The sequence below is a fragment of the Myripristis murdjan genome, chromosome 5, assembly GCF_902150065.1.
Source record: "Myripristis murdjan chromosome 5, fMyrMur1.1, whole genome shotgun sequence".
Lineage (NCBI taxonomy): Eukaryota > Metazoa > Chordata > Actinopteri > Holocentriformes > Holocentridae > Myripristis > Myripristis murdjan.
The window spans coordinates 20,883,795-20,910,658 of record NC_043984.1 but is presented as its reverse complement, the minus strand read 5'-3'; the positions used below and the strand labels follow the sequence as shown (position 1 = coordinate 20,910,658).

General features: G+C 41.6%; 1 protein-coding gene across 3 annotated transcripts; it reads left to right on the top strand.

Annotated features, from left to right (window-relative positions):
• The first annotated feature begins 5,859 nt into the window (after positions 1–5,859).
• On the top strand, positions 5,860–21,616 carry LOC115358822 (nuclear receptor subfamily 1 group D member 2-like). Of its 3 annotated transcripts, none has more exons than XM_030050880.1 (9): positions 5,860–5,881; positions 7,981–8,189; positions 15,976–16,290; positions 16,392–16,480; positions 16,620–16,764; positions 18,419–19,023; positions 19,669–19,854; positions 19,977–20,187; positions 20,282–20,478. In XM_030050880.1, the coding sequence occupies exons 2-9, from the start codon at positions 8,174–8,176 to the stop codon at positions 20,476–20,478; spliced, it is 1,764 nt and encodes a 587-aa protein (XP_029906740.1). In that variant the 5' UTR covers positions 5,860–5,881; positions 7,981–8,173. The 3 variants fall into 3 exon arrangements, with proteins under 3 accessions (XP_029906740.1, XP_029906739.1, XP_029906741.1); XM_030050879.1 differs by lacking the exon at positions 5,860–5,881 and adding an exon at positions 7,317–7,429; XM_030050881.1 differs by lacking the exon at positions 5,860–5,881 and having other exon boundaries at positions 7,559–8,189; positions 20,282–21,616.
• The last annotated feature ends 5,248 nt before the right edge of the window (positions 21,617–26,864 follow it).

Genomic DNA, 26,864 nt, shown 5'->3' with positions numbered 1-26,864 from the left:
TCCCAGCACCTTTTTTTTAATCTATGTGTACCTACCAACTCTGTGGAATTAGACTAGGCCTGCAGGTAGGTTAGTCGGGGGGGTGAGTGAGGGATTCTGCCTCTGATAAAGATGGCCTACAGCAAACAGTGAAGAAGAAAGAACAAAGAAATGAAGGGGGGGAAATGAGGAGGAGAAAAGAGGGGAGCTCATGAGTAACTTTCTGGAGAGTCTGAAATGGGGCCCTTTTTGGAAGCGAGCAGCGGAGAAACCGCAGAGTGGTGTGACTCCGGAGTTAAGGAGAGGAGGAGGTTTGGGTTCGGGAGGCGGGGGAGAAGAAGAAGGAGAGGACACAGAAGGAGGAGGAGGAGGAGGAGGAGAGAAGAAAAGAAAAGGGCGAAGGAGGAGGGTGCAGACGGCAGGTTTTAATCAGCAACAGGCTGTTGGTAATGAGATCACTATCCCAGTGCTCTCAGATTGATGTCATGTGAAGCTTTGTGGTGCACAGAGAGGCATGCAGAGGATGACAGGCATGCATGACAAGCTCGCGCGCGCACACACACACACACACACACAATGCACAAGCATGCAGCAAGGCGCACAGGCACATTCGCAAACACCCATATGAAGTCTGGTAAATGCCCACAAACTAATAAATACTGGCACTGCTGCAGCGAACTCACACACGCAACAAACACAGCAGCGCGAGATACAAAAGAACCTTTAATACACCACAGCTCCCCGCTGTTAATTTTCTCCAAGCGAGAAAAAGAGCGAGCACAAATATAATCACACCCACACATACACTGTAAACACATTTCTAGTCCCACAGCTTCTTTATGTCTTTTCTCTCTCAAACAGCTAAACATGCCTACAAAACAAAGAACATACTGTACTAGTGGATGAAGGTTGGCTACACTTGCAGGCAAAGAGAAGGGAGGGAGAGGAGGAGGAGAGGGATTGAGGACGGGAGAAGAAAAGAGACAGAGAGGGAAGGAGTGACGAGCCGGGTAGCAGTTGTCAGTTTTGGGATGCAAAGTTTAACTCAGCGCCCATTCTGAGAGATGGAGCACTTTGGTCCAAATAAAGGCAAATGGCATGATATTAATACACATAATGCAAATACACTCAAGCTGATATTCGCTTAAAGTGCAAATGGATATTAAAGTTTCAAAGCAAACTGACATATGTGCTGTAAAGATTAGTGTTTGTGTGCAAGTGGAGAGAGAGACAGAGAAAAAGAAAAGGAAAAGAAAGGAGAGGGTGTGGGGGGATATTCCACTACACATGCATCCAATGAGAGGTGAATAGTTTTCCTATATAAATGTTCCCCAAAAATCAACCATTATGTCACCATGAACCTGGTGTGAACCCACCTCTGTCAACTACCATTACTGTCTTATTCCCACTCGGTTCCCCCACCGCTCCCTCCTCCCTCACCGTACCTCCCCTCTGTCTCACTCCACTCTGTCCCCAACTTCTCGCTCTTGAGCTTCCACTCACTGTTTTTCACTCTCCATACGGCATTGTCTGGCTATACTTTTCGAGAGCGCTCCGTTTACCCACTCCCCTCTCTGCACACACAAAGACAGAGACACACACACACACACACACACACATATACACATACACACATACTCCTCGCGGCCATTTGGAAAGTCTCCGGTATAACAAGGACAGTTTTAATCAGAACAAGCTGGCATATTTTGGCCGAGACCTGCACTTATGGCAATTCAATCAGATAGAGAGGGAAAAAGGGGGGCACAGGGAGGGTAGTGGAGTGTGAGACAGGGAAATAAGAAAAACAGAGGGAGGAAAAAGGAGACAGTGGGCGGATGGGAGGGTGAGTTAGGGGTTGGGTGGTTGAAAGAGAGTTTGATCCACATGTGGAAATGATTGTCTAATTACAGCAGATATGTATAAGTATTACTGCCTGGAGGACAGCTGATGATTGGAGGAAGCAGTGCTGGGGCAAGCAGATGATTGGATGGGACAGAATTAAAGAGCAGCAGTGATTGGAAAAGGGGAGAGAGGCAGGGGATGTCAGGCGGATGGAGAGGACACCGTAAGAGAAGAGAATGGTCATAATCGTCGACATTTCCACATAAATCTATGTCCATTTTGCCAATCAGTCCATCTATTAGTTTAGCATAATAGTGATTCAGCCTATACCAAGTTCATGAATGAGGTTGTATTTGCTGTGTCAAATAGGTCTTCCATGGAAAAATTTCTCTGCCACACAGGAAGTGAGGCATTTCATGCTTCCAGCAGCAGCAACAGTGGTTTGTTTGGAATAAATAGAAGACAAACTGGGTAGCGAGCGTGAGCAGTGATAGCCGCCGTGGCTGCACAAAAGACCCACAAAAACTGAAGATTCATCAAGTGAAAATCCAGGGAAAAAGACGTCACAGTGCTGGCAAGGCAGTTGGACTGACAGGTCATTTCTGGAAACTGCAGTGCAAAACACCACAGCAATGAGCATTTTGCACGAAAGATACGATGAAAAAATAGAGGCATTCACAGATTACCTGTGACAAAGATATATAACCAGCAGTGGGAAAGTACCCAAATCCTGTACTTAGGTAGAAGTGCCAACACCATGATGGAAGGATTCTGCATTCAAAATGTAATATCAGTACATATTAATTGCATAATGTATGTAGTCATTGTGGAAAAATTATTGATGCATTAACCTGCAAGTATTTTGAACTCTGACAATTCATCATATTTTATGAGCTTATATCAGCATATAAGAGTTAATTCTGCAAAGTACTGGCCACAACCGTCAGATGAATGCAATGCAGTAAAAAGTGCAATATTTCCCTCTGAAATGCAGTGCAGTAAAATAATAAAGTCTCACAAAATACTCCAGTAAAGCATCAGCGGCTCAAACTTGTCCTTAGGTACGTGTAAATGTATTCAGTTACTTTCCACCCCTGGGCATAACCAAACTGCTTTCATCACCGCACAGAATATGTCACCAAAAATAAAATGCATGACTTAAAAAAAACAAAAAACAATGAAGCAGTCCCTATTTTATGACAAAGGATTTCACATTATGTTTGACGCCTTGCTTTGAATCTGTCATCTTCAACATATTGTCTCCAACCAAAATGAACTTTTTCTCCCTCCCTCTTTCTCAAATTTTTCTCCCTGTGCAAAAACAAAGAAGAGAATAAATTAAACCACTAGGCAGCAGTAGGAATGGAGTTGCCCAATGTCCTGTTCCCTCAGGATAATCTGGCACCTTTTCACAAGACTGCTCCTGTCAACAGATCTCAACAGATCCTGATCATCCCACAGCCGTGTCTGTCTGTCTGCCTGTCTGAAAAAGTGAATGCCCTCTGGCAGGAAAACAGAAGCAGATATATCATTCAAACTTCATCACTGCCATCTTTTTATTAAAGTGGTTTATGTGTTTGTCAGGGGGCCAATGTGGTTCCTGAGTGGGGCCCCAGTGAGTGATGAGCCTCAATGGTTAGTGCAAGCTTTCTATTTATTGGAACAATTTGTGTTTGGTTGATTCATTTCATTTCGAATCACTTTTTTGCCATGTTAAGAAAGGTGCAGTATACTAATGGTAACAATACCCCAGTTATAGAAGGGAGGTAGTGTGTGTGTGTGTGTGCATGTGAGTGTGTGTGTGTGTACCAGGTGGAGAAAACAGCCTCACAGTTTCAGATTGGGGTATTTTGCAGGTGCCTGTGTTGGTAGTAGTGCACCCTGTCTGTAATTACTGTATGAGCGTGCCTTGTCACAGCATGTTCTGACACACTCTCCTCAGTACAAACACACATAGTTATGCACTCCCACAAACACGCACACACACGCATGCACGCATATACGCACTGTGTTGATCAAAGTCTCATGGCCATCACTGCAACTCTAATTGAGTCGAGTTTATTCATATTTACATAGCCTTTCATCATAAGCATTTCTAAGAGGACTTTAGAGAGAACGAGCCAACCTAGATCTAAGTAATTCACAATCAATCAAGAAAAATGACAATTAGAGCACCAGTAATTTATAGAGCCCTGCATCTTCCCCGGCACACACACACACACACAGAGTTATGCAGAGATGTTTAACAGCTTATCAGACTATTGAATTTAAAATGTGTCAAGCCATACAAAATGTTGTGAAAATACCCCCCCCCCTCCCCCCCCCCAAAAAAAAACAGAGCGCAGAAAAGGAAACCTGAACATCTCATCACCTCAGCATGTATAAAATGCATACCTGTATCAACAGTGCCACCTTGTGGCAAAAAAGTAGACCACGTTTTACTACCAATGTCCTGGGGGTGCAGAGTACTGCAAACTGCTGCTCAAGTTTTGACCTAGATCTACCCCAGTAAAAATAAAAAGTATCTCACTGAAAATGTGCTCAGAGTAAATGTTGACTTTTTAGAAATAATAAAACAACATGTGACCTTAGGTTTTAATTCACCCACTTTATCTTTATTGTTTTATTTATGGTTTTTAATCAATTGTGTTTACATTTTATTATTCTCTATGCCTGCCTGCCTGTTTTTTTTTTTTTTTTTTTGTTTTTTTTACAAATTACTGTGTATTTTATTGCTGTGTTTTTATACGTTTGTTGTAGAGCTCTTTGTAACTGTGCTATAAATAAACTTTATTATTATTACTATTAGCAGTAGTAGTAGTAGTAGTAGTAGTACTAGTGTAGTAGTATAGTATAGCAGGAGTAGTATCTTTTCCATGCAATTATGAAAGAATGAAGACCAAAGTACAAAGTTAAAACTAAAATTATTCTACTTGTAAATTTGGACATTACAGAGTAAAGGGAGGCTACCTCATTTCTGCTGGCTGATGGTTCACTATGAAAGGGTCCTCAGTTCACGATGGTCCAGTTACTGATATTTACAGGGAGCCTGTAGAATGTGTACATTGTAATGGATTATGAATAATGATATCAAATGTAGCTCAGTGAAATACTTTGGCAAAACTCTACCAAAGGACATGACTGCCTTTTAAAACTAGTTGTAATAGTTCTATAATAGTTAAATAATCAATATAATGACAATGACAATAATAGGGTTAATAACAACAGCAGCAACAACAACAGCAACAATAATAATAATAACAACAACAACAACAATAGTAAGTAGCCTGCAAATAGAACAGCGACTCAGTTATGAATGTAATCACTACTCCTGGAGATAACTCTCACTCCCCGCCCTCCAACACACACACACACACACACACACACACACACACACACACACACACACACACACACACACACACACACACACACACACACACACACACACACACAAACTGCCATTTCATTTGGCTGAAAAAATGGGAAATGCAATATTACGTTTTTTTGTTTGTTTGTTTTTTTTTTCCCTCTTGTCACAGCTCATCCATTTCGGTTATACCAAATATGCAAATTCCCTGAACACACTTCCCCTAAACGTCGCAGACAGCCATGCTTTGGCTGACACATTTTAATTAGCAGCCACTGTAACCTGTGAGGCTGTCACAGCAGTGAGCGTGTGGCCCGACATGGTCAGCGGTCAGCAGCCTCACTGCATCCATCTGTCTACGTCCAGGTGACCTGATCATTTGCTTTCCATCTGATTTTTCTTAATTGAAAAACCATTTTGGTAGCTTACTACTTTGATAGCCATCTACTCACCACGAGTATTAAACACCGCAATAGCTCATTTGAACCACGGGGGGGCGCTGTTTAATTACTAATCAGTTGCAGTCTGTTTCACGATCGCACTGTCAGTAGAAATCTATTTTAACGACATATTACTATTAAATCCGCGACGTAGTAGGTGAGATGCTTAATGACACTTTGTCTTTTGGGCAGCATGACCCCCTAACCCAGTTCCCTGCGAGTGGAAGGCTGCGGCGAGAAGGTGCGTAAGGTGCGTTTCATTCAGCTCACGTATCGAGGATAAGAAAACGGTCTTGAATAAAAACATGAACGCCCCCCGGGCTGAGCTGCGTGACCTAAATTCTACTCCCTTTATGTCCGCCAGCAACGTGAGGACTTTCTGGTGCCTTCTACCAGGGCACCCAAAATTCCGGTACTACTGCTTTTTTTAAACGATGCTCCTGTTTGCGCAAGTAACTGCTGACCTACATTCACTTGATCCCGGCCACTTTCCGGCGATATTTGGGCTTTTAACCCACACAATCTCAAACCGAGAGACGAAACGTGATAGAGGGGAGGGGGCCGTGGGAGTCACGGTGAGCCCCGCCCTTCCCGCATGTGCCCGCTGTTCCTCCCAAAGATCGTCTGTGTTTCAGAAAGACAATTCACTCGAGAAGAAAAAAGTGCTCCACTTTCCGATCGGCGAAAGTGGGCGTTAACCTACCTGCATGTGCACCCCGCCCCCATATCCACCGCTTATATTTCAGTAAATATCTATCTATCTATCTATCTATCTATCTATCTATCTATCTATCTATCTATCAATCAATGCTGTATTATTTTCTTTCATTACATTCAATAGGTGTTATTTTTGTCGACATAGGACCAAATAAACTAAATAATCTTTAGATCATAAACTAAATAAACTTTTCATCAGTTGTTTTCATAGTGGTCCAAATTTGTCAAAATTCAAGATATCTAATGAATGTAACACTAAAAAATATCAAAGTAGCTTTCCATATCAGGGGTTCTAGGGCAAAATCACTTCAAATGCAGGTTTAAGGCTCAACAAAAGTCAGCATGGGGGTGCAAAACATGAAAAAGTTTGAAATCACCTGCCTTAGAGGTTTTGCTGTAGATTGCTGCTGGAGGCTGCCACATCTTGAAACTTTTGTATGAACCTCAGTGCACTGAGATACCAACACTATTACATCAAATTAAACAATCCGATCACAAAACCTGAGCCAAATGTGACACATGCTCTCATACCCAAATATTTGGGGGGGATGAGAAGACATAGAGTGAATGACTAAATGCTAAGATTAAAAACCTACTAGCCTACTACAACTTGTTTTTTTTGTTTTTGTTTTTTTTAGTTAAAAAAAAAATGTCAATATTCAGTATGTCTCCCATCACCATCTTAAACATGGGCACCTTCAGCTTTGTGTCACTTTCACTCTTAATCTACAGGCGTTTGATGCCATTTTTAAATGTCATTTCTCGCCGGTGAAGAGCTTTTTGTCGATTTCCATTTGTGGCGCACCATTTTATTACTGCTCTGCCCCGCACGGTGTTTTAAAATAACCGAGGACGGACCTTAAGAGGCGGGAGTGACACCTCTCGCCTCGCCGCGGTGCTCTGTTCCCAGCTCACCCTGTGCTTATCGCCGAGCCCAGGCAGGAAATTTGCATAAAATGTGTGTCAGTAGGACAGCGCGAGCTCACATGCCACACACACATGCAGCGGAGCTTTAGCAGCATTCCAATGTCGAACGAGTCCAATGTGCCGTCTCCTCGCGGGGCTGTCCGCCAATGAAAACGTGAGAAAGAGTCAAGAGTGGGGGTGGTGAGGGAGGGGGGTGGGGGGTGTGTATGAAATGTTTTGAGAGAACAGAGCGTGACAGCGCGAGGGAGAGAGAGAGAGAGAGAGAGAGAGAGAGAGAGAGAGAGAGAGAGCACCCTCATACACAAAAACAAACAAGAGAGGTTGAAGGGACACACAAAAAAAACGAGGACAAAAAAAAAGGTCACATTTCTCAGACACCTGAAAACGTGCTGGTTACTGTAGGACGCGTGTTGCTTATTGATGGGTGGGGAGTGTTGAAACTATTTCCACACTTGAGTCTTTGCGTAGGTTTCAGGGTGACTACACTGGCACGCAGCTGACCGCTTTGGGACGTTTTTATTTTAGAGAAGCCCTGTTTGTGCTCCAGTGGTAGCTTGCCGTAGCCTGGCACCAGAAGGTGAACAGACGCAGAGTTGCGCATCCCTCCTGAACCTATCCGCATTCACGCACCTTGGAGAGGAATTGGACCAGTTTCATCCAACTAGTTTTGCTCTAATTTCTCTTGCTTTTTTTCCGGATTGATAGGACCCCCCAATGCACTGTGCTCACTCCTGCTGGTCTGATCTTTGGGATACACTCTCTATGCCTTGGCAGTTCATGACTCTTTCACCTATATCAACGAAACTCCTCATTGATACGCAGAGGCAGCAACGCCAGAATTAAAACACCAAATAACAACAAGCAAACGATTACAACAGCAGCAAACAACTGATAAAACATGGAGAACAGCCCCGGTAAGTCCTCATTTATATGTCATCTCTGATTATGTCAGTGGCATTTAAACATTGCTTGTTTTTGCTTGGAACTGTAATAATAGGAAGAACTTAAACATGTCACATTTTTGTTGTTTTCTTTCCTCATTGAATGCTGCTTTCTGTGTGCTTCATGAATGGTTGATATTTTTGCATCGTCTTTTGATGTGGGCTACTATTGCGTCAATTAATAAATGTACAAAGAGACGCTTATTAGAGAACTATGCCAGCATCATTGCTTGCCCCTTTTCATGCCACTGGTTTAACTGTGTCGATCTAATTGTTACCAAAAAGCTGTGTCTAATGTACACTGCACTTTGCACACTGTACATTTCAGCTGTGTCAGTGCCATACTTGGCTGCAATCCTCCGATCAGCCCAGAGTATACAGAGCGCTGCATTTTTAACACGGTGTATACAGCCTGGCAATGTGACTGTCACCTATACATAAAGTTAGTTTTGGGTGAACAATGTAGCCTACGCCTGACTTTTGGGATGCAGCCGTCTAGAGTTTGACACATTGCCGGTAGTCCAACTTGTCGGCTGCACACGCTTTTGAAAGTGAGCTGAGCATCGAAATAGGGAAGTCCTCTCTACGATCTTTGCGGCGGACTTCCGATTGTGTGCATGTAAACAAACTCACGTGAGGCACGACCTAAAATGCCCTATAAGCGTGCCTGCTTTTCTGCTCCATACGGTGGAAATCACCTTGTCTTTAATATTCATTTGGGCATTTATTCATTTTCATGTCACGGTATCGGTCGCTGAAGGAGAATCCCTCAGTCCTGCAGTGCGCTTTTTGGTCAGATGTGCATGGGCGCCCGCGGTGCTCTATCCCATGTGCGCTCCAATCGGATCGATCAGTACGCGCACACAGCCCTGCTTGTTGTACCAAGTGCCTCAATCGGTTACTGTGTTACATTGTGTGATTCATTTACAAAGGTCACGCTCTACTGTAAGTGACTCCCATCTTTGGCTGAACATCTCTTTCCCCCACATACACGTGTGTAGGCTAGTGGGTATGTCGAGGAGCTATCACGCCCACTGACAATATGTGAGCCAAAACAAGTGAACCGTGCCAATTTTTCAATGTGCTGGACATGACTTCAAGGCCAATCTTTGGAGTAAACATCGAGCCGAGCCAGAACGCGACTCACACCCTAAATGTAGTAGAGAAAGTAAATGAATGACTTAAGTTTTATGATTTTTTTTTATGATCACTTCTCCAGCTTTGAATCTCGATGCATATTTATTACTTTTCTCATATCATTCACAGTGGCACCGGATGTACAATAACTGCTTTATTGCTTGCTGTAGCCTACTGATGAGCCAGTGATAATAGTGTAAAATGGTGTTATAAATGCTGCAATAAATACACGAATAAATAAACAAAGAGAGAGACATGATAGATAGATAGATAGATAGATAGATAGCCTAGGCTATTTATATTCTTATGATTAGTGATAGAATGCCAGATCACAGCAAACCCGAAACACGAACATGAACTAGTAAGCCTATAATATTTTTTACTTTCAAATATGACAGCAAGCCAATAGGAAATAGAATAGATGTAGTAATGAATATACCATTAAGTGCGATGACGTCAGTATAAACCTACACACACAGTAGAGATTCCTTCAATATTTGGCCACAGTAACGCCACAGCAGAGAGGGCTTTCTGTGCACGGAGCCTCCCAGCAGAGCGGATTAGAGATGACATGAATATCATAATATCTTAATATCATAATGCCTTTCCATGAGCATCATCAGCTGTGCACATCATGAAGCCTGGGCAGCAACAGTCGTGATAATGTGGGGCATCATGCTCCCAGTTTCTAATATGCACCTACCCCGCCTCGGGCTCACAGCACGTGGATATGCCTCAGCATCCACGTGCCGCGCGTGATTCCCGAGCACCCCGCCCTCTCGGTTGTTCAGATCCATCGCGCGCTCTCTGCTCGCTCTCAGGCGAGGCCCGCACGGGGATTCCTGTTTATTCTCTGACAGATACAGCCTGGTCAGTGGGTCAGAGGGGATTAACTGACTGTTTCCTCGCCTGGTTTAGTATTAACAGGTTTTAAATGTTGATCAGTGACTACAGTGAACCATCTAACAAGTGAAGTGTGATATCAGGCTGCAAGTTTCAATGACAAATTTAATTTGTCTAAATTTGACTCAGTGTGGGCTGCCATTCCTACTGTGCATCAGTGTTAGCTTGGTCATTGGGTCATGTAGCTTTAATATTTTGGTTGTAATTATTGCAGCTCCAATGATAACTTCAACCTGCTCTTGTGCAACCACAACATTTTGGCAGTATGAGAGTTAGGAGACTAAATTATTCAATACTACATAAGATATGAACTCATTAATGTACATGCATCTTGCAAGGTGCTACCACACATCATATATATTTGTCATCAGTTGCAATGACATGATTTTATTTGTATACCCCTGCTTCCAGTAAATTAAGTATCATGAAGCCTTGGATGGATGTGATCAAATAATTCTGCATTTTGTGCCTATGCCAGTAGTCAAACTTTCATGCTGACTAGCCGGTTGACCACCACTGGCAAGTATCTTTTGAGTTTATGAGTATCATTTGGTGGCTCAGATGTGTGGAAGATGACTGAGCTTGAGCTGATACAATGTGTACTCAAAGTTACAACCTTGGTTCATCTATTTGTTTTGGCGGCACACATCAGACGTGGGTATGAATTAACTATGACCCAAGAACGTCTTAGCATCCTTCTTACTTCTTCACAGGACATTGTAATGTAAAAGATTTGACACACTATTAGCCTTTGTTTCAAGAGCTCTTAAAATCAAACTTCAGTATGAACACTCCAGGTTCATGCTTTACCCTTTCAACCTTTTATTTATATTTAATAATAAGGATACCATGATTTGCATGCGGTATTGAAATTTTTATTACTACTTTCTCTAAGCTGTAACTCCAAGCACAGCCAAATGAAGGCAAATGCACATACAGACAGGACAGGCGTCTAATGTAACTAGAGGAATGAGGACTTATTGGATACAAGTGTTAAAATGGTCTGCACACTGATGGACTCTTCCATTGCAAGCACAGGGCTGTGGTAACCATATGCAAGTGCATGCTTTTAGGCATGTTCGGTGTCTTCACAGAGCCTGAATAAGTCTATGATGCCACCTTCTGAGCTCCCACACTTAAGGTTTGAGACAGCTGAGCTTCTTATCCTGCAGCGGTTGCAAAATTCAAGGTGCCCAATTAAGTGCTTGAGGAAATATACACTTGAAGTGTGCAGGCCATTCTCTATGGCTGGTCTCAATCTGAATGCTAGCCTGATGAATGCTATTATGAATATATGCATACACTTTCTAAAGGTGAGGGGAAATTCAAGGCTTTATGCAAGACCACATAACGATGGTCATTAAAATGAAAAAAAAAAAAAAAACATTTAATGAGTGCTTAAAAGTCTGAAAATTATTCTTTAGGTAGACGATTCATGTCTTTTTAATCCACAGAATCTTTTGGGTATTTTATTGCTTAACTTCTTATAGCAGTCAAGAGTAAAATCCATTAATAAAAACTAATAAATGAATAATTTACTCTATCAAAATACAATATTTAGTGCACTGATCACATTGCAACTGTGTTTGGCCCCTCATCAGGGCCAGAAGTAACTGGCTAGCTTGATCTAGTTCAAGCTCTCCATACAGATTGAGCTGTAGAACTGCTGAGAAGAGCGTGGACACTCTGAAGAACTGAATAATAAGTACAATACAGTGTCTGACAGAGAGGGCTAACCAACCTAATGTAATCTGTGGTGTTTTGACTTAATGGATGAGTAGGATCTGGCTCTCTTGGTCTTAAATGATGCTAGAAAAAATCTTTCTGAGGTTCCTGAGTGATAATTGATATTGGGATGTCAGAACTGGAAGGATAGTACTCTTATAGACTTGAATCAATGAATACACTTACATTAGATTACCTGAACGTATTACAGGTGTCATTTATGCAGGCAAGAGCTACAGCTTCATGTCATGGTGAGCACTGATCCCAGTCTCGAAACCTGATTCTTTGCACTTGCCAACATGATAGATAGCCACAAGACCAACTGCGTCAAATTAAAAGCCTTGCTGGATTAGGATGAGGGATAGTATTTCTATTCTGTGGAACGAGTACAACAAACGTCTCCTAAATTATTACACATGGTGTTGATCCAAACCCTTTCAATGTTTTTTTTTTTTTTTTTCCCAGTATGAAACCCTATTACAGGACAAAACTGTAGAGGGAAGTGCTTATTTCTTTCAACATGCCAAAATTCATCTTACCACTATTTTGACTACAAAAAAGGATTTTAATCTGGTCTGAGAGTGCTCAGTTTACATGTAGGGGCCAATTGATAGGCTATCATTCAATACCACTTGTATTACATTGGTCATATGAGTTTAGAATTGGACCAAGATCTCTACTGGAGAATTATAGCAGATATATATTGAATCAATACAAAACAGTAATGTAGCTGTACTATCATTTGGTTCTATTTAGAAGTAGTTTTAACAACAGGACTCCTTAAATGAAGTCCTAAATGGTTGTTCAATCAGGAATGAGAGACGATTTGAGGGTTCACGGGATATAAAGCAAAATGTGGCCCAGTTGACCAGAGAGAACCTCTGAAGAGTCATCCTTCCTTTAAAGTGCTTCACAAACTGCCTCATGACATGGGGCCAACTGTTTCACGTGGAGCAAGGCCCCTGCCCATGCACAGTTGTAAATGCTCACATGACAGCAGAAAGACTAGGTGAAGTTAAGCAGGGGCGTCTCCCCACAGGCGAGATATGGGCATGGCGTACAGACATCACTTTCTGCCATGCAAGCCTCAAGGGTGGGACACATGAGCAGGGAGGAGAGGATAAGGAGGAGCCACAGAGTGTTTTGTTTATTCTCTAGTTCTCATGGGCCTATGTGTCTCCACAGGTCACATGTTGTAACCTGTGCCTGAGTGCAGCAGGGATGAGCTTTTCCTAGAGTCTGGCCTGGTGCCCAGTCAACTGGCATTCCAGGAAATGATTATGCAGACAAAGAGAGAATATGGAAGCTTTACGTCAGGGGCGCGGTAATGGAATGATAAACAAGCAGGGTGGGTGTGGAGTTTGACAGGAGGGTGTGACCGTGTCCTCTTTAGGCATAGGCACACGCCCATCGACCCTAACACATGCATTCTCAGATACACACATTGCATTCCCCACGTGGGACAGTGAAATGAAGTGTCCTGAACCTGTATGCGCACATATGTATGAGTGTTTGCACACACGATTAAAGTCACAGCCTACCTGTCAGAAACCGGAACTGCCATCACACACAGGCCATAAAGCCCAGGGTAACTTGCAGTCAGTGTTGACACGTGTAAGCTGTAGAATTAAGGAGGCACTTAAAGCTAAACAGAAATACAGCACGTGTTTTCTCAAGGAGAGGAAGCATCAGAACAGAGGGAGGCTTTCTCACAGATGATTCAAGGTCCTTGAGAGAGAGAAAAAGAGCACAGAATAACTTTTGCAGACAAATTCAAGGATATTTTAATTATTTCAGATAATATTGACACTAAAGCTAGAATAACCATCTCTTATCCTGTGTGCAGGGGCTGTAGGGCAAGCCTGCGTCAAACATCTGACCACATTGTGATGTCAAGTCTAATGCTAAGGTGATTTTACAGATCGCACAGTGCAGAAAGCCAGGTATTTGTTTAAGGTAAATGGAGACCTGCAAAGCGAAATCATTATTCAAAAATCTTGATGACACAGTCTTAGTAGCTCGAAGCATGCATTTCGCACACGAGACTTTTTCCTTGAAAGAAATTCATGATAAGGCTAGTGAACACAAAGGTGGGCAAACTGTGACGATGCATAAATAAAAATAGCGAAAAAGCATGAATTTTATGGTGCCTTTTAAATATCGAACCTCATATTCCGCCATGTGATAGTAGCCTACTTATATTATAGGTCTATTTATATGGTGAAGAATTATGTTAGCCTTGAAAAGCGGGGAGATTGAGAATCAGTGGGTCGTCCCTCCATCAAATTCCTATACCTCATGAATGCACACGGAGGAGCTTAAGCAAATAACGTTAATGTGTCAAAAACATGGTCAGCAACAACGTGACCGTTCACGTTACACAGCCCCATCCGCGGGTTTCCGGTGATTCACTGTTAATGCATCTGTCTACTGACGGTAGCTGCGCCCGGCTCGCCAGCTCTGCCTCTTTACTTACAGCTTTAAAGCCCTCTCTTTTCCAAACGTGATCTCCCCTAGCGCTTGTTATTGTACTGCTGCTGTTGTCTACACGGGACTGCGCAAAGAGCCTTGTGAGCCGGGCGGGAACTGTGTCAAGAGTCCATGTGAGCTCCCGGTCAGGTGGCTGGCGGATAGATGGGTCTGCGGGCCCGGAGCCAAGACAGGAGAGGGAGGGGGGGTGCAGGACTCTTAGTGCTGAAAGCGAGCAGGCAGCTGGCTGGCTCAGCCGACACGTGAGGGGCAGTCTCTCTCTCTCTCTCTCTCTCTCTCTCTCTCTCTCTCTCTCTCTCTCTCTCTCTCTCTCTCTCACTCACTCTCTCTGCTAGTAGGGAGAGAGCAGAATCTGCAAAACAACCGGATTGGACGGGTGTGTGAGTGTGTGTGTGTGTGGAGGGGTAATGGGACATTTCCTCCTTGACATCCTAAACTTGAACGCTCCAGAACATTGTGTACAATGGGCGTGGTAAAAGTGGGCCTGTCTTTTCCTTTTTCCTTTTTTCCCTTTTTTTCCCCAACCAAAAAGGCTGTGTGTTTCTATCCCACCAAAAAAAAAAAAAAAAAAAAAAGAATCATAATATTCCTGTAATACCCCTTTGGGAATTTATGACCTGTCTGTGGTACTTAGTGTGAATGAACACTGACCTTATTTTACCTCGTGATATTTTTGTCTCCTGTGGTATCTCGTATTGCCATAATATTCCTATAGGGACACTTTGCTGTTAGATGATAGGATATTGTTGTTTTTAGTGGGATTTGATTTTTTTTCTCTGTCAAGATAGAATACAGGATATTTAAAGCAGAGGCTCAGGCTGAAGACAAGACAGTTACCTGCCACATTAACCTAAATTTGGTAGCAGTAAAATCTTATCTTCTTTATAGTACCTGCCACTTTTACTTATAGTGCTGCTAAATGGACCAGCAGTCTCTCTTTTTCAGCTCAGGTATATATTTAGCCACTGTTTCTGGCAAATTCTCCAGCAGCTCAAACTGGCAAATGCCACATATTGGCAGGTTGTGTTCAAAGACATTGCATACCAGAGAGATTTTTGACATGAATGCCAAACAAATTAGAACCAGAAAGACTCTGTCCAGTTAGCTGTGATTCTGTTTTTGTCTAGTCTGAATGTTTGTGATTCCTCATGGGTCTGTCTGGCTCTGTTTTTTTTCTCTCTCTTTGTCCGTTTGTGCATGTTTATTTATTTAATTATTTTGTTACAAACAATACATCCGATCAGCTGAATACTCAAAGACCTCTAGTCGTTGGTTGTAATATAATAGGAGTTTTGTGCGGCTAGGTGTGTGCTTGTGTGTGTGTGTGTGCACATGTGCATGTGTGTGCATGTTAGAGAAAAAAGTAAATTAGGAAAGTCAGCCAAGTAAACTCTGAATCAAAGTAGAGCACTGCTCTTGCTCTGACCTACATTCTGCATGCGAATTTCAACAGCCCAAGATACAGATCACTGAACTGAATATTCGCCCCTCTCTGTTATTCCAGGTGGTGTTATCTTGTACGCTGGCTCATCTGGCAGTGCCAGTCCGAGTCCTGGCAGTCCTTCAAGTGGATACCAGACCCAGTCACCTTCCTCCCACTCTCAGCCCTCATCACCTGAGGGTGTCTCCTTTCAGGAGATTGGGGCCCTCAAAAACAGGGGGGAGCAAAGAGGAGGAACTCCCCCATCACCCAAAATGGTCTTCCAGTTTCCTGAGGTGAACAGTGCACCAGTTTCCCAAATGACAACAGTGTCACCTGCCACCTACAACCATCCCATCGTGGCCAAAAGACCTTGTGGTTTTACCGGCACATTCACCAGTAAGTACAGTATTCACAGTTTCTTACTTCCATCTATTTACTTGCCTGTACGTCATTTTTGTACATCTCTTTCTGACAATGAATGCTTGCCTCTTGTATAGAGACGGGAGGGATGGTGCTTCTGTGTAAGGTGTGTGGTGACATCGCATCTGGGTTCCATTACGGTGTACACGCCTGTGAGGGCTGTAAGGTGAGACCTACCTAAGACCGTATTATATCATGTCATACATGCACACAGACACGTGCACACACACACACACACACACACACACACACACACACACGCATACTCTCAAACTTCAAAGTATTTCTTCTGTTTTGTTCCCCAGGGTTTCTTCAGACGCAGCATCCAGCAGAATATCCACTACAAGATGTGTGTAAAGAATGAAAACTGTCTCATCATGCGCATGAACCGAAACCGCTGCCAGCACTGCCGCTTTAAGAAGTGTCTCTCCGTGGGCATGTCCAGAGATGGTGAGAGACAGTGTCTTTGTCACAACATTTGGTGTAGAAATTAAATTAATTTATGATTTATTTTCAGTTTGGAGGAGAGGATGATGTTGCACAATGCAAACACAGGGTTATCCTTATAAAGAATCTGAAGTTCAGGATTAAATAACATCAATTTCATCACAGATTGTCCTATCCAAGATACAAGCTGGATTTGTGACAGAGGTTTCTCAGCTCCTGCCGTAGCTTTTGAACAAAGGACGATTTCATGGTCATAATTCTTCCAAACCAAGAAACGTCGAGCTAGCTTTGCCAGGGCCAGTACTGCCTATCACAAATAATCCATTACCCTTTTCATGTTCCTGTCTCCATACTTTCCTTATACCACCTCCTTTGTCTGTTGTTCCTCTTTGTCTTGCTCCCTCCTTGTCCTGGTATCTGATTTATGGCAATAGGAGCTCGGGAGTCCCAGTAGTCATCAGTCATGGAGAAACTATGACAAATATAGTTTATTTTCGGAAACTGGGGCATGAAGCCGTTGATTATCCCATGTGTTCAACTTGTAGTGCTTTAACACCTACAATTTTTTTCAACACTGACATTTACAATCAGTCATTTGCTCTATAATTTAAGTCAGTCCTGTTAATCATAGGAACCTCGCTGACAATGAAATTAGAGGAAAAAATCGATGGCGTTCATCTGCTCCACTGCATTGTTTCCCTGCAGGACTCTTATCTCTTGGGACCTGACTAAACTGGGTGATAATAAATCATGTGATTTTCTGGAGCAAACATTTTTAGATGACCCAAAAAAGGCAAAATGCGGCAGTGAAAAATCACATGCAAATTCATCACATCACAATATGCAAACTTATTCTCGTGATTTGAAATATATATATATATATATTTTTATATTTGACAAGTTTTGATTTTTATCAATATGTTCACACATGAAATCAAATAAAAATAGCCCCAGACATTTTTCATCCTTTTATTTTCCTTTTGTCAGTTAATTGATATAACTGTTCACGAATTTAGGTCTTAACATTCCCGTTACTTAGCCTTGCGTCTATTCACCTCTTTACCTCTCCCACTTGTCTCTCTACTCTGTCACTCTACTGATGACATCATGTTCAATGTTCCTGACCCAGTGACCTACTTCCACAGAGAAGAGAGAGTGAGAGCTCAACCAAAAGACAGGAGAGCGAAAGGGAAAGAGGTTGGGGGAGGTGGTGCAGCATACAGTGGCAGGGTGCTATAAATAGGGTTGTCAGAGGAGGTGCAGTGGTGAAAGGGGGAAGGGAGGATTTTAGAGATGTAGAGGAGGATGAAGGAGTCAGCTGAGGAGAAGGCTTTAGTGTCCACATTGTGGTAATTCCACTGCAACGGAGACAGAGTAGTCAGAGAGTTGAGAGCTCTTTGGATTAGTAATCCACATAGCGATTATATGGGCAGTCACAGAGTGTCAGATGTAGAGGTCGTATTATACCAAGCCCTGGCAAATCGCTCTCTTCCTCTGCTGTCCATCTGCAGCTTTTGAATGTGCAAATCATGTCTAGTGCCTTAGTGTTCCTACCAATTGATGCGTTAATTAAAGTGTTGCCAGTAAGGAACTGGTAATCATACTTATGTTTCATGTCAATGATTGCCTATTCTTTCTTGGTTGGTTTTCTCCCCAGCTGTGCGTTTTGGGCGTATTCCCAAACGAGAGAAGCAGAGACTACTGGACGAGATGCAGAGCTACATGAACAGTCTCAATGAATCAGCTTCCATGGAAATTGAGGCTTCACCTCCTCCTGAGGCCCCCTGCAGCCCAGAGAACCAGCCAAATGAAGGAGCGGGCTCGATATCACAGTCCTACCGCAACAACTTTGTGAATGATGAACAGAAACCCCTTAAGATGGCTGCCAGCAACAACAACCTTGCTCCTTCCTCTTTCCAAAACAGTGTAGGACAGGAACCTGCCCTCTCACACTCGACATCCCAGCAGCAGGCCCAGCACCAGCCCCATTGTAGTCCCCCTCATGGGGGTCAGTCAAATCTGACATCCAGCTACCATGTCGCCACCCACTGCCCTGTTGGCTCCAACAACAACAACAACAACATCCCCTCAAGCACTGACAATGCCAAGTACACCTACTCCTCTAGTCAGTCAAGTCAATGCCCCATGAATGGAAGCCCATCATCTCAGTCCTACCCAACCAATCAGAACAGTTTCCCAGCCTGTGACTCCCAGAACCAAAATGCCTGTCCTTGGAAGCTGAATGGAGGAGCCAAAGTGCTGGTGAGTCTATTTTTGGGTATGTGAAGGTGTCTACATTTTCAGTTGTTAATGCATGTTCAGGTATATGCTGAATACTCATGATCTTGGTGGTAAAAACTGAAATATCCTTGTTCTTCAACTTAGGCATTTGTTTATATAAGCGATAAATACAGCTGTTGCCTCTCATTTTAGAGATAAATTTGATGAAGTTCACACTTAGTATGATTATAAATGAGAGTGACAGTTAGTAGGACTGAGTCCTACTTGGAACAAGGAGCAACAGTCTAATTTGACTCCAAATGAGCCCGGCTTTGTGTGTATGGATGGGAATGAAACTTAATAACAGTAGCTGATGTGTAGAGATATAACTGTGAAACTTCAAGTCAGTGCTGAAGATTTAGGAGCAAGTGATGTTACTCATTCACACACGTAAAAGGTCTCAAACCTATAAAATATCCAATCTTGTAAATCTTCTATTGGACAGACACAGAGCCTGAGCACCTTAAGTTAACTTTTGTTGTTTAGCGCCAAGATGCTGCTGTGCTCGGGGCCTTAGAATGATGTAAGGTTCATACCAGGGGGTTCAGGCTCATGAACAGCAGTGATTTCAAAATAAGACCTGCCTAAATCCTCCTTCCCTCTCCCTTCTCTTCTCTTCATTCCCAGGCTTGTCCATTGAACGCCTGTCCTGTGGCCCCAGCCAGCCGCTCCAGTCAGGAAGTGTGGGAGTCTTTCTCCCAGTGCTTCACGCCTGCTGTCAAAGAGGTGGTGGAGTTTGCCAAGAGCATCCCAGGGTTCCAGAGTCTCAGCCAGCATGACCAGGTCATGCTGCTCAAATCTGGCACTTTCCAGGTACATCCAATGACAAGTTGAATTTGGGGGTCTAACTAGGAATGTGGGGCTGTGTGAGATGCTTCTATGCTTCTTCTGTCCATCCTTTCCTTTGGACTCACCTAGTCTGATTCTGTCTGTAGGTTTTGATGGTGAGGTTCTGCTCACTGTTTGACCCCAAAGAGAGGACCGTGACCTTCCTCAACGGGCAAACATACTCGCTGGCGTCCCTGAGGGCTCTTGGCATGGGCTCCTTACTGGACGCCATGTTTGACTTCAGCGAGAAGCTAGGGTCATTGGGTCTGGAGCCAGATGAGATGGCCCTTTTCATGGCTGTTGTGCTGGTGTCTGCTGGTAAGAAATGCAAACACCCGCTGCGCACACATGCACACCATGCACTTTCTTCCTCATGTCTCACCCCTGACTCTCCTCCCTCTCTCTTTCTCAGACCGCTCTGGAATAGTGGAAGTGGGAGCAGTGGAGCAGTTGCAGGAGAATCTGATAAAAGCTTTGCGCTCCCTTATCACGCGGCGTCGTCCTGATGACAGCGCCCTCTTCCCCAAGTTGCTCCTGCGTCTGCCCGACCTGCGCACCCTGAACAACCAACATTCAGATAAACTGTTGGCATTCCGCATTGATCCTTGAGCTCCAAGAGCCAAGCTGAAGAGCCAAAACGTACTGAGGCATCTTCATGAGGAACCTCCCTGCTCCTCACACCACACAATCCCAGCCTGCGACAGTCACTGGCCTCTGCATGATGGACAGCTGTTGTGGCAGCTGTATGAAGTCTGATGCCCTAGTTGAGTGGACTGAGAAAAATATCAGTGGAGGGTATCGGTACAGCACGGGGGTAGAGGCTCCTGAACTAGCTGGAACTTGTGAACAGTTCCCTCCAATTGCTTCCAGGACTGCTGAAAACTGTTAAACTGTTCCATCAAACCACTTTCACTACTAAGTCATCACCTCTCCCTCCCAGTGATCGTCAGCCACCGTGACTGTTACGAAGACCAAAAAGGAGAGAGCGCCTCGTGCTCCTCTCTGATTCCTCACTTTGTTCTCCTATCCCAGCACGCGCAGTCACACACAACTAACAAGAAGAAACCACATTCTCTTCCCCAGAAAAAAGGGAATATGTATTCATTCATCCACCAACAATGATATCTTACTATACATTCATGCTAGAAAACTGAAAAGCACTTTCCATTCATCAAAGAACCTCTGAAATCAATATATAATATAGCAATAGAAATGTCTAAGGGGACAGTTTGTGTATGCACTGTTGAAATGATCTAAGCTATTTTCAAACCATGTCATTGTGTTGGAGATGTTTATGAAAATCACCCATTTGGGATTACTGAGGTTATGTATAACATTTTTAAGAACCGAGAGTAAGGTGCATTGTATTTGTATGCAGTTATCAGGGAGAAATTATTGGTCATTTTAGACCATGTTTGATGGGTTATGTATTAAGGTATTGTAAATTTTGTACATAAGCTTTATGCTTGGTTCTTACTCTGTTAGTTTGCAGATTCTTGGACATATAAATGAAGTTAGCATTGGATTACTGTATGAAGTCAACATCATTGACGACACATAGTAGAATGCTCTGCTGACTGCAAAAAGAAAGCAGCATTTGAACCACTGCTCCAAGTATAAACTTTTTATTTGAGACTATATAATTGAGATAAATGTATTGTCATATGATTGCATCACCTTGTGAATATTTTGTAAATGTTTTATGGTATACCGTAGAGTATCATTATTAAACAACATTATATAGCGATTATTTGTGTTCATCTTGTTTCATTTCCTTGCTAAAAGTGATCCTACTTTCAGCATTGCCCAGGCATAACATGGAGCCGTAGCCTAGCAACAGAAGCAATCAGCCAATCATGCTCCAGGTCTTGAGAGCCATTAGGGACATGATTACTAATAAGAAACATGGCTTGATTTTTGAGTGCATAGTAACAAGTAAATGTAATTTTAAAGATACAGCACTTCAGGAAATACCAAGTGAAGCTCATCACCGCTAATCTACAGTGACTTAATGCAGGGCAGAGACAACAAGGAGCCACAGAGAGACTCTAACAGACAGATTCTGTTTGGAGACATATGCAAATACAACTCTGACAAGATAATTGTACTGCAGGCGAAGTGGGGAGCTGGATATGCAAAGGATGTGGTGATAGATAGTTAGCACACAAAACAGCATCAGAACGAGCCCAGTTACATTATAGAACATGTTGAGAGATAAGGTGACTCGTGAAGGGATGATATATTTGTGATGTTTATATTGGTCTAAAGTCAGCTCTAGAATATGTTTACATGTTTGGGATCTGTATCTTACTTTGCTCCTCATCTCATCACCCAGACAGAAGTCACCCGAAGGCTTGGGAAAGACAGGTTTGAGAAAATGTTTGGGAACATTAAATATAAACAGAGACAGTGGCCTTCAGACTTCTGTTTAACAAGCCTCGCATTCAACCTGTTCTGTTTTGACTGATGCGGAAGGATGCATCCTGTAAATACTGGTCACGCTTAATGGTCATCCACACATATCAGTGATTCATGTGTAGATAATTTATGTAATTTAACAATTATGATTAGAATTACCAACAATATGAAATGAACTATTTCAATGTAGAGCAGAGTAACTGGCACGGAAATAATTTCCCCTCCATCTTAAAATTAAACCTAGACTCCAGCTATATTTTTATATTCTCCTAGAGGTAATTATGAGTCACTGTTCTCTCTATCTCTCATAGCTTTTAATAAAAAAAAAAAAAAAAAAAAAAAAAAAAAAAACATTCTGGAGGACTCATAATCTCAGGAACCACTTCCTCCGATCTCAGATGAGTCAATATCAGCATAGAGTGCCATTGAGACTTCCCAAAGTCAGACAAAAAAAGATGAGATTTTCCACTGAACTCCATATCCATTGTATAAAGTAGACCTCAAGCTGTTAGAAATGCATGTTGGTCAAGCTCCTGCACCTTTTATAAATTGACTGCAAGCATAGAAAGTACAAGGGAATTGCAAAATGTGTCCACCCTGTCATGGGACAATTTCTAAATAGAGTAAATATGTTCTAATCATATATTGATTACAAAATGTACATTTTCAGAAAGGTATTTGGTCCCTCGTTCAGGAATATATTTTAGTTTCTGGAAAACATCTCTCAAAAATACAGAAATTATGGAAAAATATGTTTGTATATGTAAAATCTGTGAAAGTTGTACTTTCTTTCTGAATAAATTCTATAAATAAAGGTATCTGGTCAAACTTTGAAATAATACTGTTTGGCCCTAATCTCTTCAGAGCAAAATCACACAAAAGGTTTTGATAACTTGTGAAAATAATAATTTATTCACTTAAAACATGAACACGACGGGGTGGACAATGACATGACGGGGTGGACCTTGGCATGACAGGGTGGACAATAGTGAAGTGCCTCATATATATTTAAAGGAAACAATGTTACGGTTTTGTCAACAAATGTTTTTTGTCAAAACATGACTTTTTTCACCTACTGTATTTTGAATTGTGCACAGGTAGGCTACATTTGGAAATGACACTCAACAACAGCAAAAATAAATAAATAAAACCTTCAACTAGACGAAAAAAACAAGATTAATATAAACAAAACAAAAACATGTTGGTCCCTAAATGTAGGCCTACCACAAAAAAACACTGAAAAACTTATAAAACTGTTATAAAACTAGACCTGATGACGGGGTGGACAATGACAGGGTGGACGTTTCTGGCTGAAGTTTGCATTTAATGAGCACATGGTGGGCCATTAGCGAGCAACATGTATCAGTTAGGAAGATGACTGTGTATACTTTAACAAACATATTTTGAATTTCTGAAAAGCATTTATATAGATTCATTTTTTGCAATGACAGGGTGGACACATTAAGATTGAACACATTCAAGTTCAATCATAAAATGATGAAAATGTCAAAATATAAATGTTTATATGTACTCTCTCTGCAGGAGCTATTCTTCACTCCATTTGTAAAAGACAAAGCAGTGGTAGTGATGTCACTGATTACAGCAGGTGGTTTCTTATAGTGGCAGTAACCACCTAATGACGGGGTGGACAGCAAATCTAGGGACACATGCAAAACGTTTATTATTATTATTAAATTAGATCATAAATGATCCAATTGACTCATTTTATTCAAGTACTTGATGAGAGCAACAAGAGCATGTAAAAGGTTTGTACATTGTATATCATTTATCTACTTATTTCACTCAGTGAAGTTAGTAGAGAGGAGTTTGGGACATGGCAAAATCACATGCATCTAATCATAGAACATTTTTTTTAAATATGAAAAACACCATTTTAAAGATGTATCTCTGTACCAATGTGTGTTTAAATGTTTGGCCATTTATAATAAACCCTCAGAGTTTTGTTATTTTGCAAATTTTTCATGAAAAGTGAGTGATTTCTGCCCGGGACACCAAATGGTACCCTATATTGATATTGACTCAGATACTGTTTTAATTCAGGAGCTGGAAGAAGCAATAAATTGCCTCGACATCAGGTTGTTATCTCTGGCAATAGCACTGCCATACAATGCCCTTGATGGGGGCACCAAGAAAGGAGAGACAAGTCCAAATTTTTCTCTTGCGCACCAGCTGTACAGCAGCTTGGATGGTGCAGCATGTCAGCATTATGATAAAGCAGCCCTTTGCCCTTCATTTGTTTGGACTGACTCAAAATGTATTATTAAGACCAATTCAGAAAGAAAACACTGATAACACAAGTCCAGTCTAATAGTCTGTTCCCATGGACATTATGAGGAGTGAATTACTGCCTTGGATATACAGACCACATGCCACCTACTGGACAGGAGCATAACAGCAGACAGGGGAGGAGCTACTGAGCATGATTAGACACAGGGATCAGAGGTCTATGTATAGAGTTAGATTAATGTAAATCATGAAATAGATAGGGCTGTGGCTATTGTTTAAGAAATGAAGGGACTGAGACACTTTGATCATTTTGCCTTTCAAAATATTCCTGTCCCGAAATTTGAACAGTCTGACTGTCATGTCAGTGTTTGAGTCAAAAAACTGATTAATGATGAAGCCTAATTTATTTTTCTAGCACAGGGCCATATCATTTCTTATTCATATCCCAGTATCAAAACACTCATGATAGTATTATCATCATAATATTAATTTTTGAAGAGTAGTTCTAAAAATAACTATTTTTCCAGACTAGTGAATATTTTATGAGGTATTAATATTAAAGAGAGGGGATTGTTGTTTAGTTGTGTTATTAGTCTGTAACTTAATAATGTCAGATAATACTTTAAAATCACTAAAAAAAAGAACAATATCAAGTTTCGGTATGGCTCGCCGCACTTTGTAAACACTGCGGTCAAATACCATGGACCGACAACAAAAGAATTTCTTTGAACAATTTGTAAATCCACCTCTTAAATCAGAGGGATATCTTGGGACTGCAGCAGTCCAAAAAAGTGTCACCTAAATCATGGAGGAAAGAAGTGCATACCACAGATTTGCATTTTGTCCAGAATGCAAGGTATTTATCTTTGTCTCCATGACTGCTTCTCTCCTGGGTGAAGAAGCACTCTAAATTATTTGAATTACAACATCACTGTCAAAAATGCCAAATTCCCTTGGACCAGTAGTCTGGCAGTAGTCAGTAGTCAGTATCAACCTTTTCCTGTAGCTTGGTGCCATCTAGTGGTCACAAGAAAGAAGAGAAACTTATTTTTCCACAAAAGCTATGTGGACATTTCACATGGACAGAGTATGGAAGAAAGACCTTTTAAAGCTATGAGATGTGTTTACTGAGGTTTCTCTTCTCAGTGGAGAAAAACAGTTTTAATTAGGGTTCCAGTGGCTTTTAAATGTCATACAGTATGAGTTACAGGGACAAATCCATTTGTTCCACTCCAAACATCTATTCAGATTCTCTTCTCAGTTATTTCAGTTTCAGTTTAAGTTTCAGTCTCAGTTTGCTCCATTTTCAATAAATGAATGAATCTTTTGATCAGTCAATGAACAAATCAATGATGAACAGAGTTGTGGATGCACACAATGTTTGCAAGGATACAGATTTTATAGGTTAGTCAGCTTCAGAGTAAGATGATGCTACCATACTGGCGCTAGAGGATGTAAGCTGACCTCTGGGAAATCATCCCGTGTACCGTAACAGACTCGATGACGTCATGGATTAAGGGAGGGGAAAACCAGCATCTATTTCTGACCATGGGAGAAGTTTGAAACAAGTTCAATGGTTTTCTTTTGTGTTGTCTTTCCTTTTTGGACTATATTTTCGGGAAATATACAGGAGTGAAAGGTGAAGGGGACAAATTGTCATGGCAAATAATTGTCAAATATTAAAAAAAAAAAAAAAAAAGAAGTCACATTTACTTATTTCACATGTTGCAGGGGTTTCTACCTGTGCACTAAAACAGAGTATGTAACATTAAAAAGAAAATCAGCAAGGTAGATCCCAGGTGGGCTCTTGGTGGTAAATCTCATTATGACTCTGTAAAGGTCATGTCTGTCCCATAATGTTCTTAACCTCCATCTCATTAGCGTAGTGTGTCTGTTACTAAACCAGTCTTACACAAAAACATGATGTCATTATTTTTTCAGATATGCTACTTAACTGTATTGCAAAAATGTCACCGAAACAAGAGTTATGAATTTAATAATTTCCCAGTTTGGGATCAATAAAGTAAATCTATCTATTGTCCACTATCCAAATAGCTGTCTTGTTTTCATTCATTACATACTGTTACATACATGACATACATGTGGTTGTTATGAAAGGGACTAATCCTTTCTTAACACAATCCATGATAATTAAGCATAAATATGAGCACAAACAAAACCAAGAAGTAAGCAGTTTTGTCATGAGCTATGAACAATCTTGAAAAAGGAAAAATATTCTTGTTGTCAGTGACAATGTTATTTTTTACTGACAAAAACAATATAATAATTATAAAATTCACATATAAAGACATGCACTTGTGGGTTTTATT

Excerpts from the sequence above, each read along its gene's own strand:
- LOC115358822 (XM_030050881.1), top strand. Across the intron at positions 16,291-16,391 it reads TTTTACCGGCACATTCACCA|AGACGGGAGGGATGGTGCTT; the intron begins GTAAGTACAGTA and ends CCTCTTGTATAG. Across the intron at positions 16,765-18,418 it reads CGTGGGCATGTCCAGAGATG|CTGTGCGTTTTGGGCGTATT; the intron begins GTGAGAGACAGT and ends TTTTCTCCCCAG.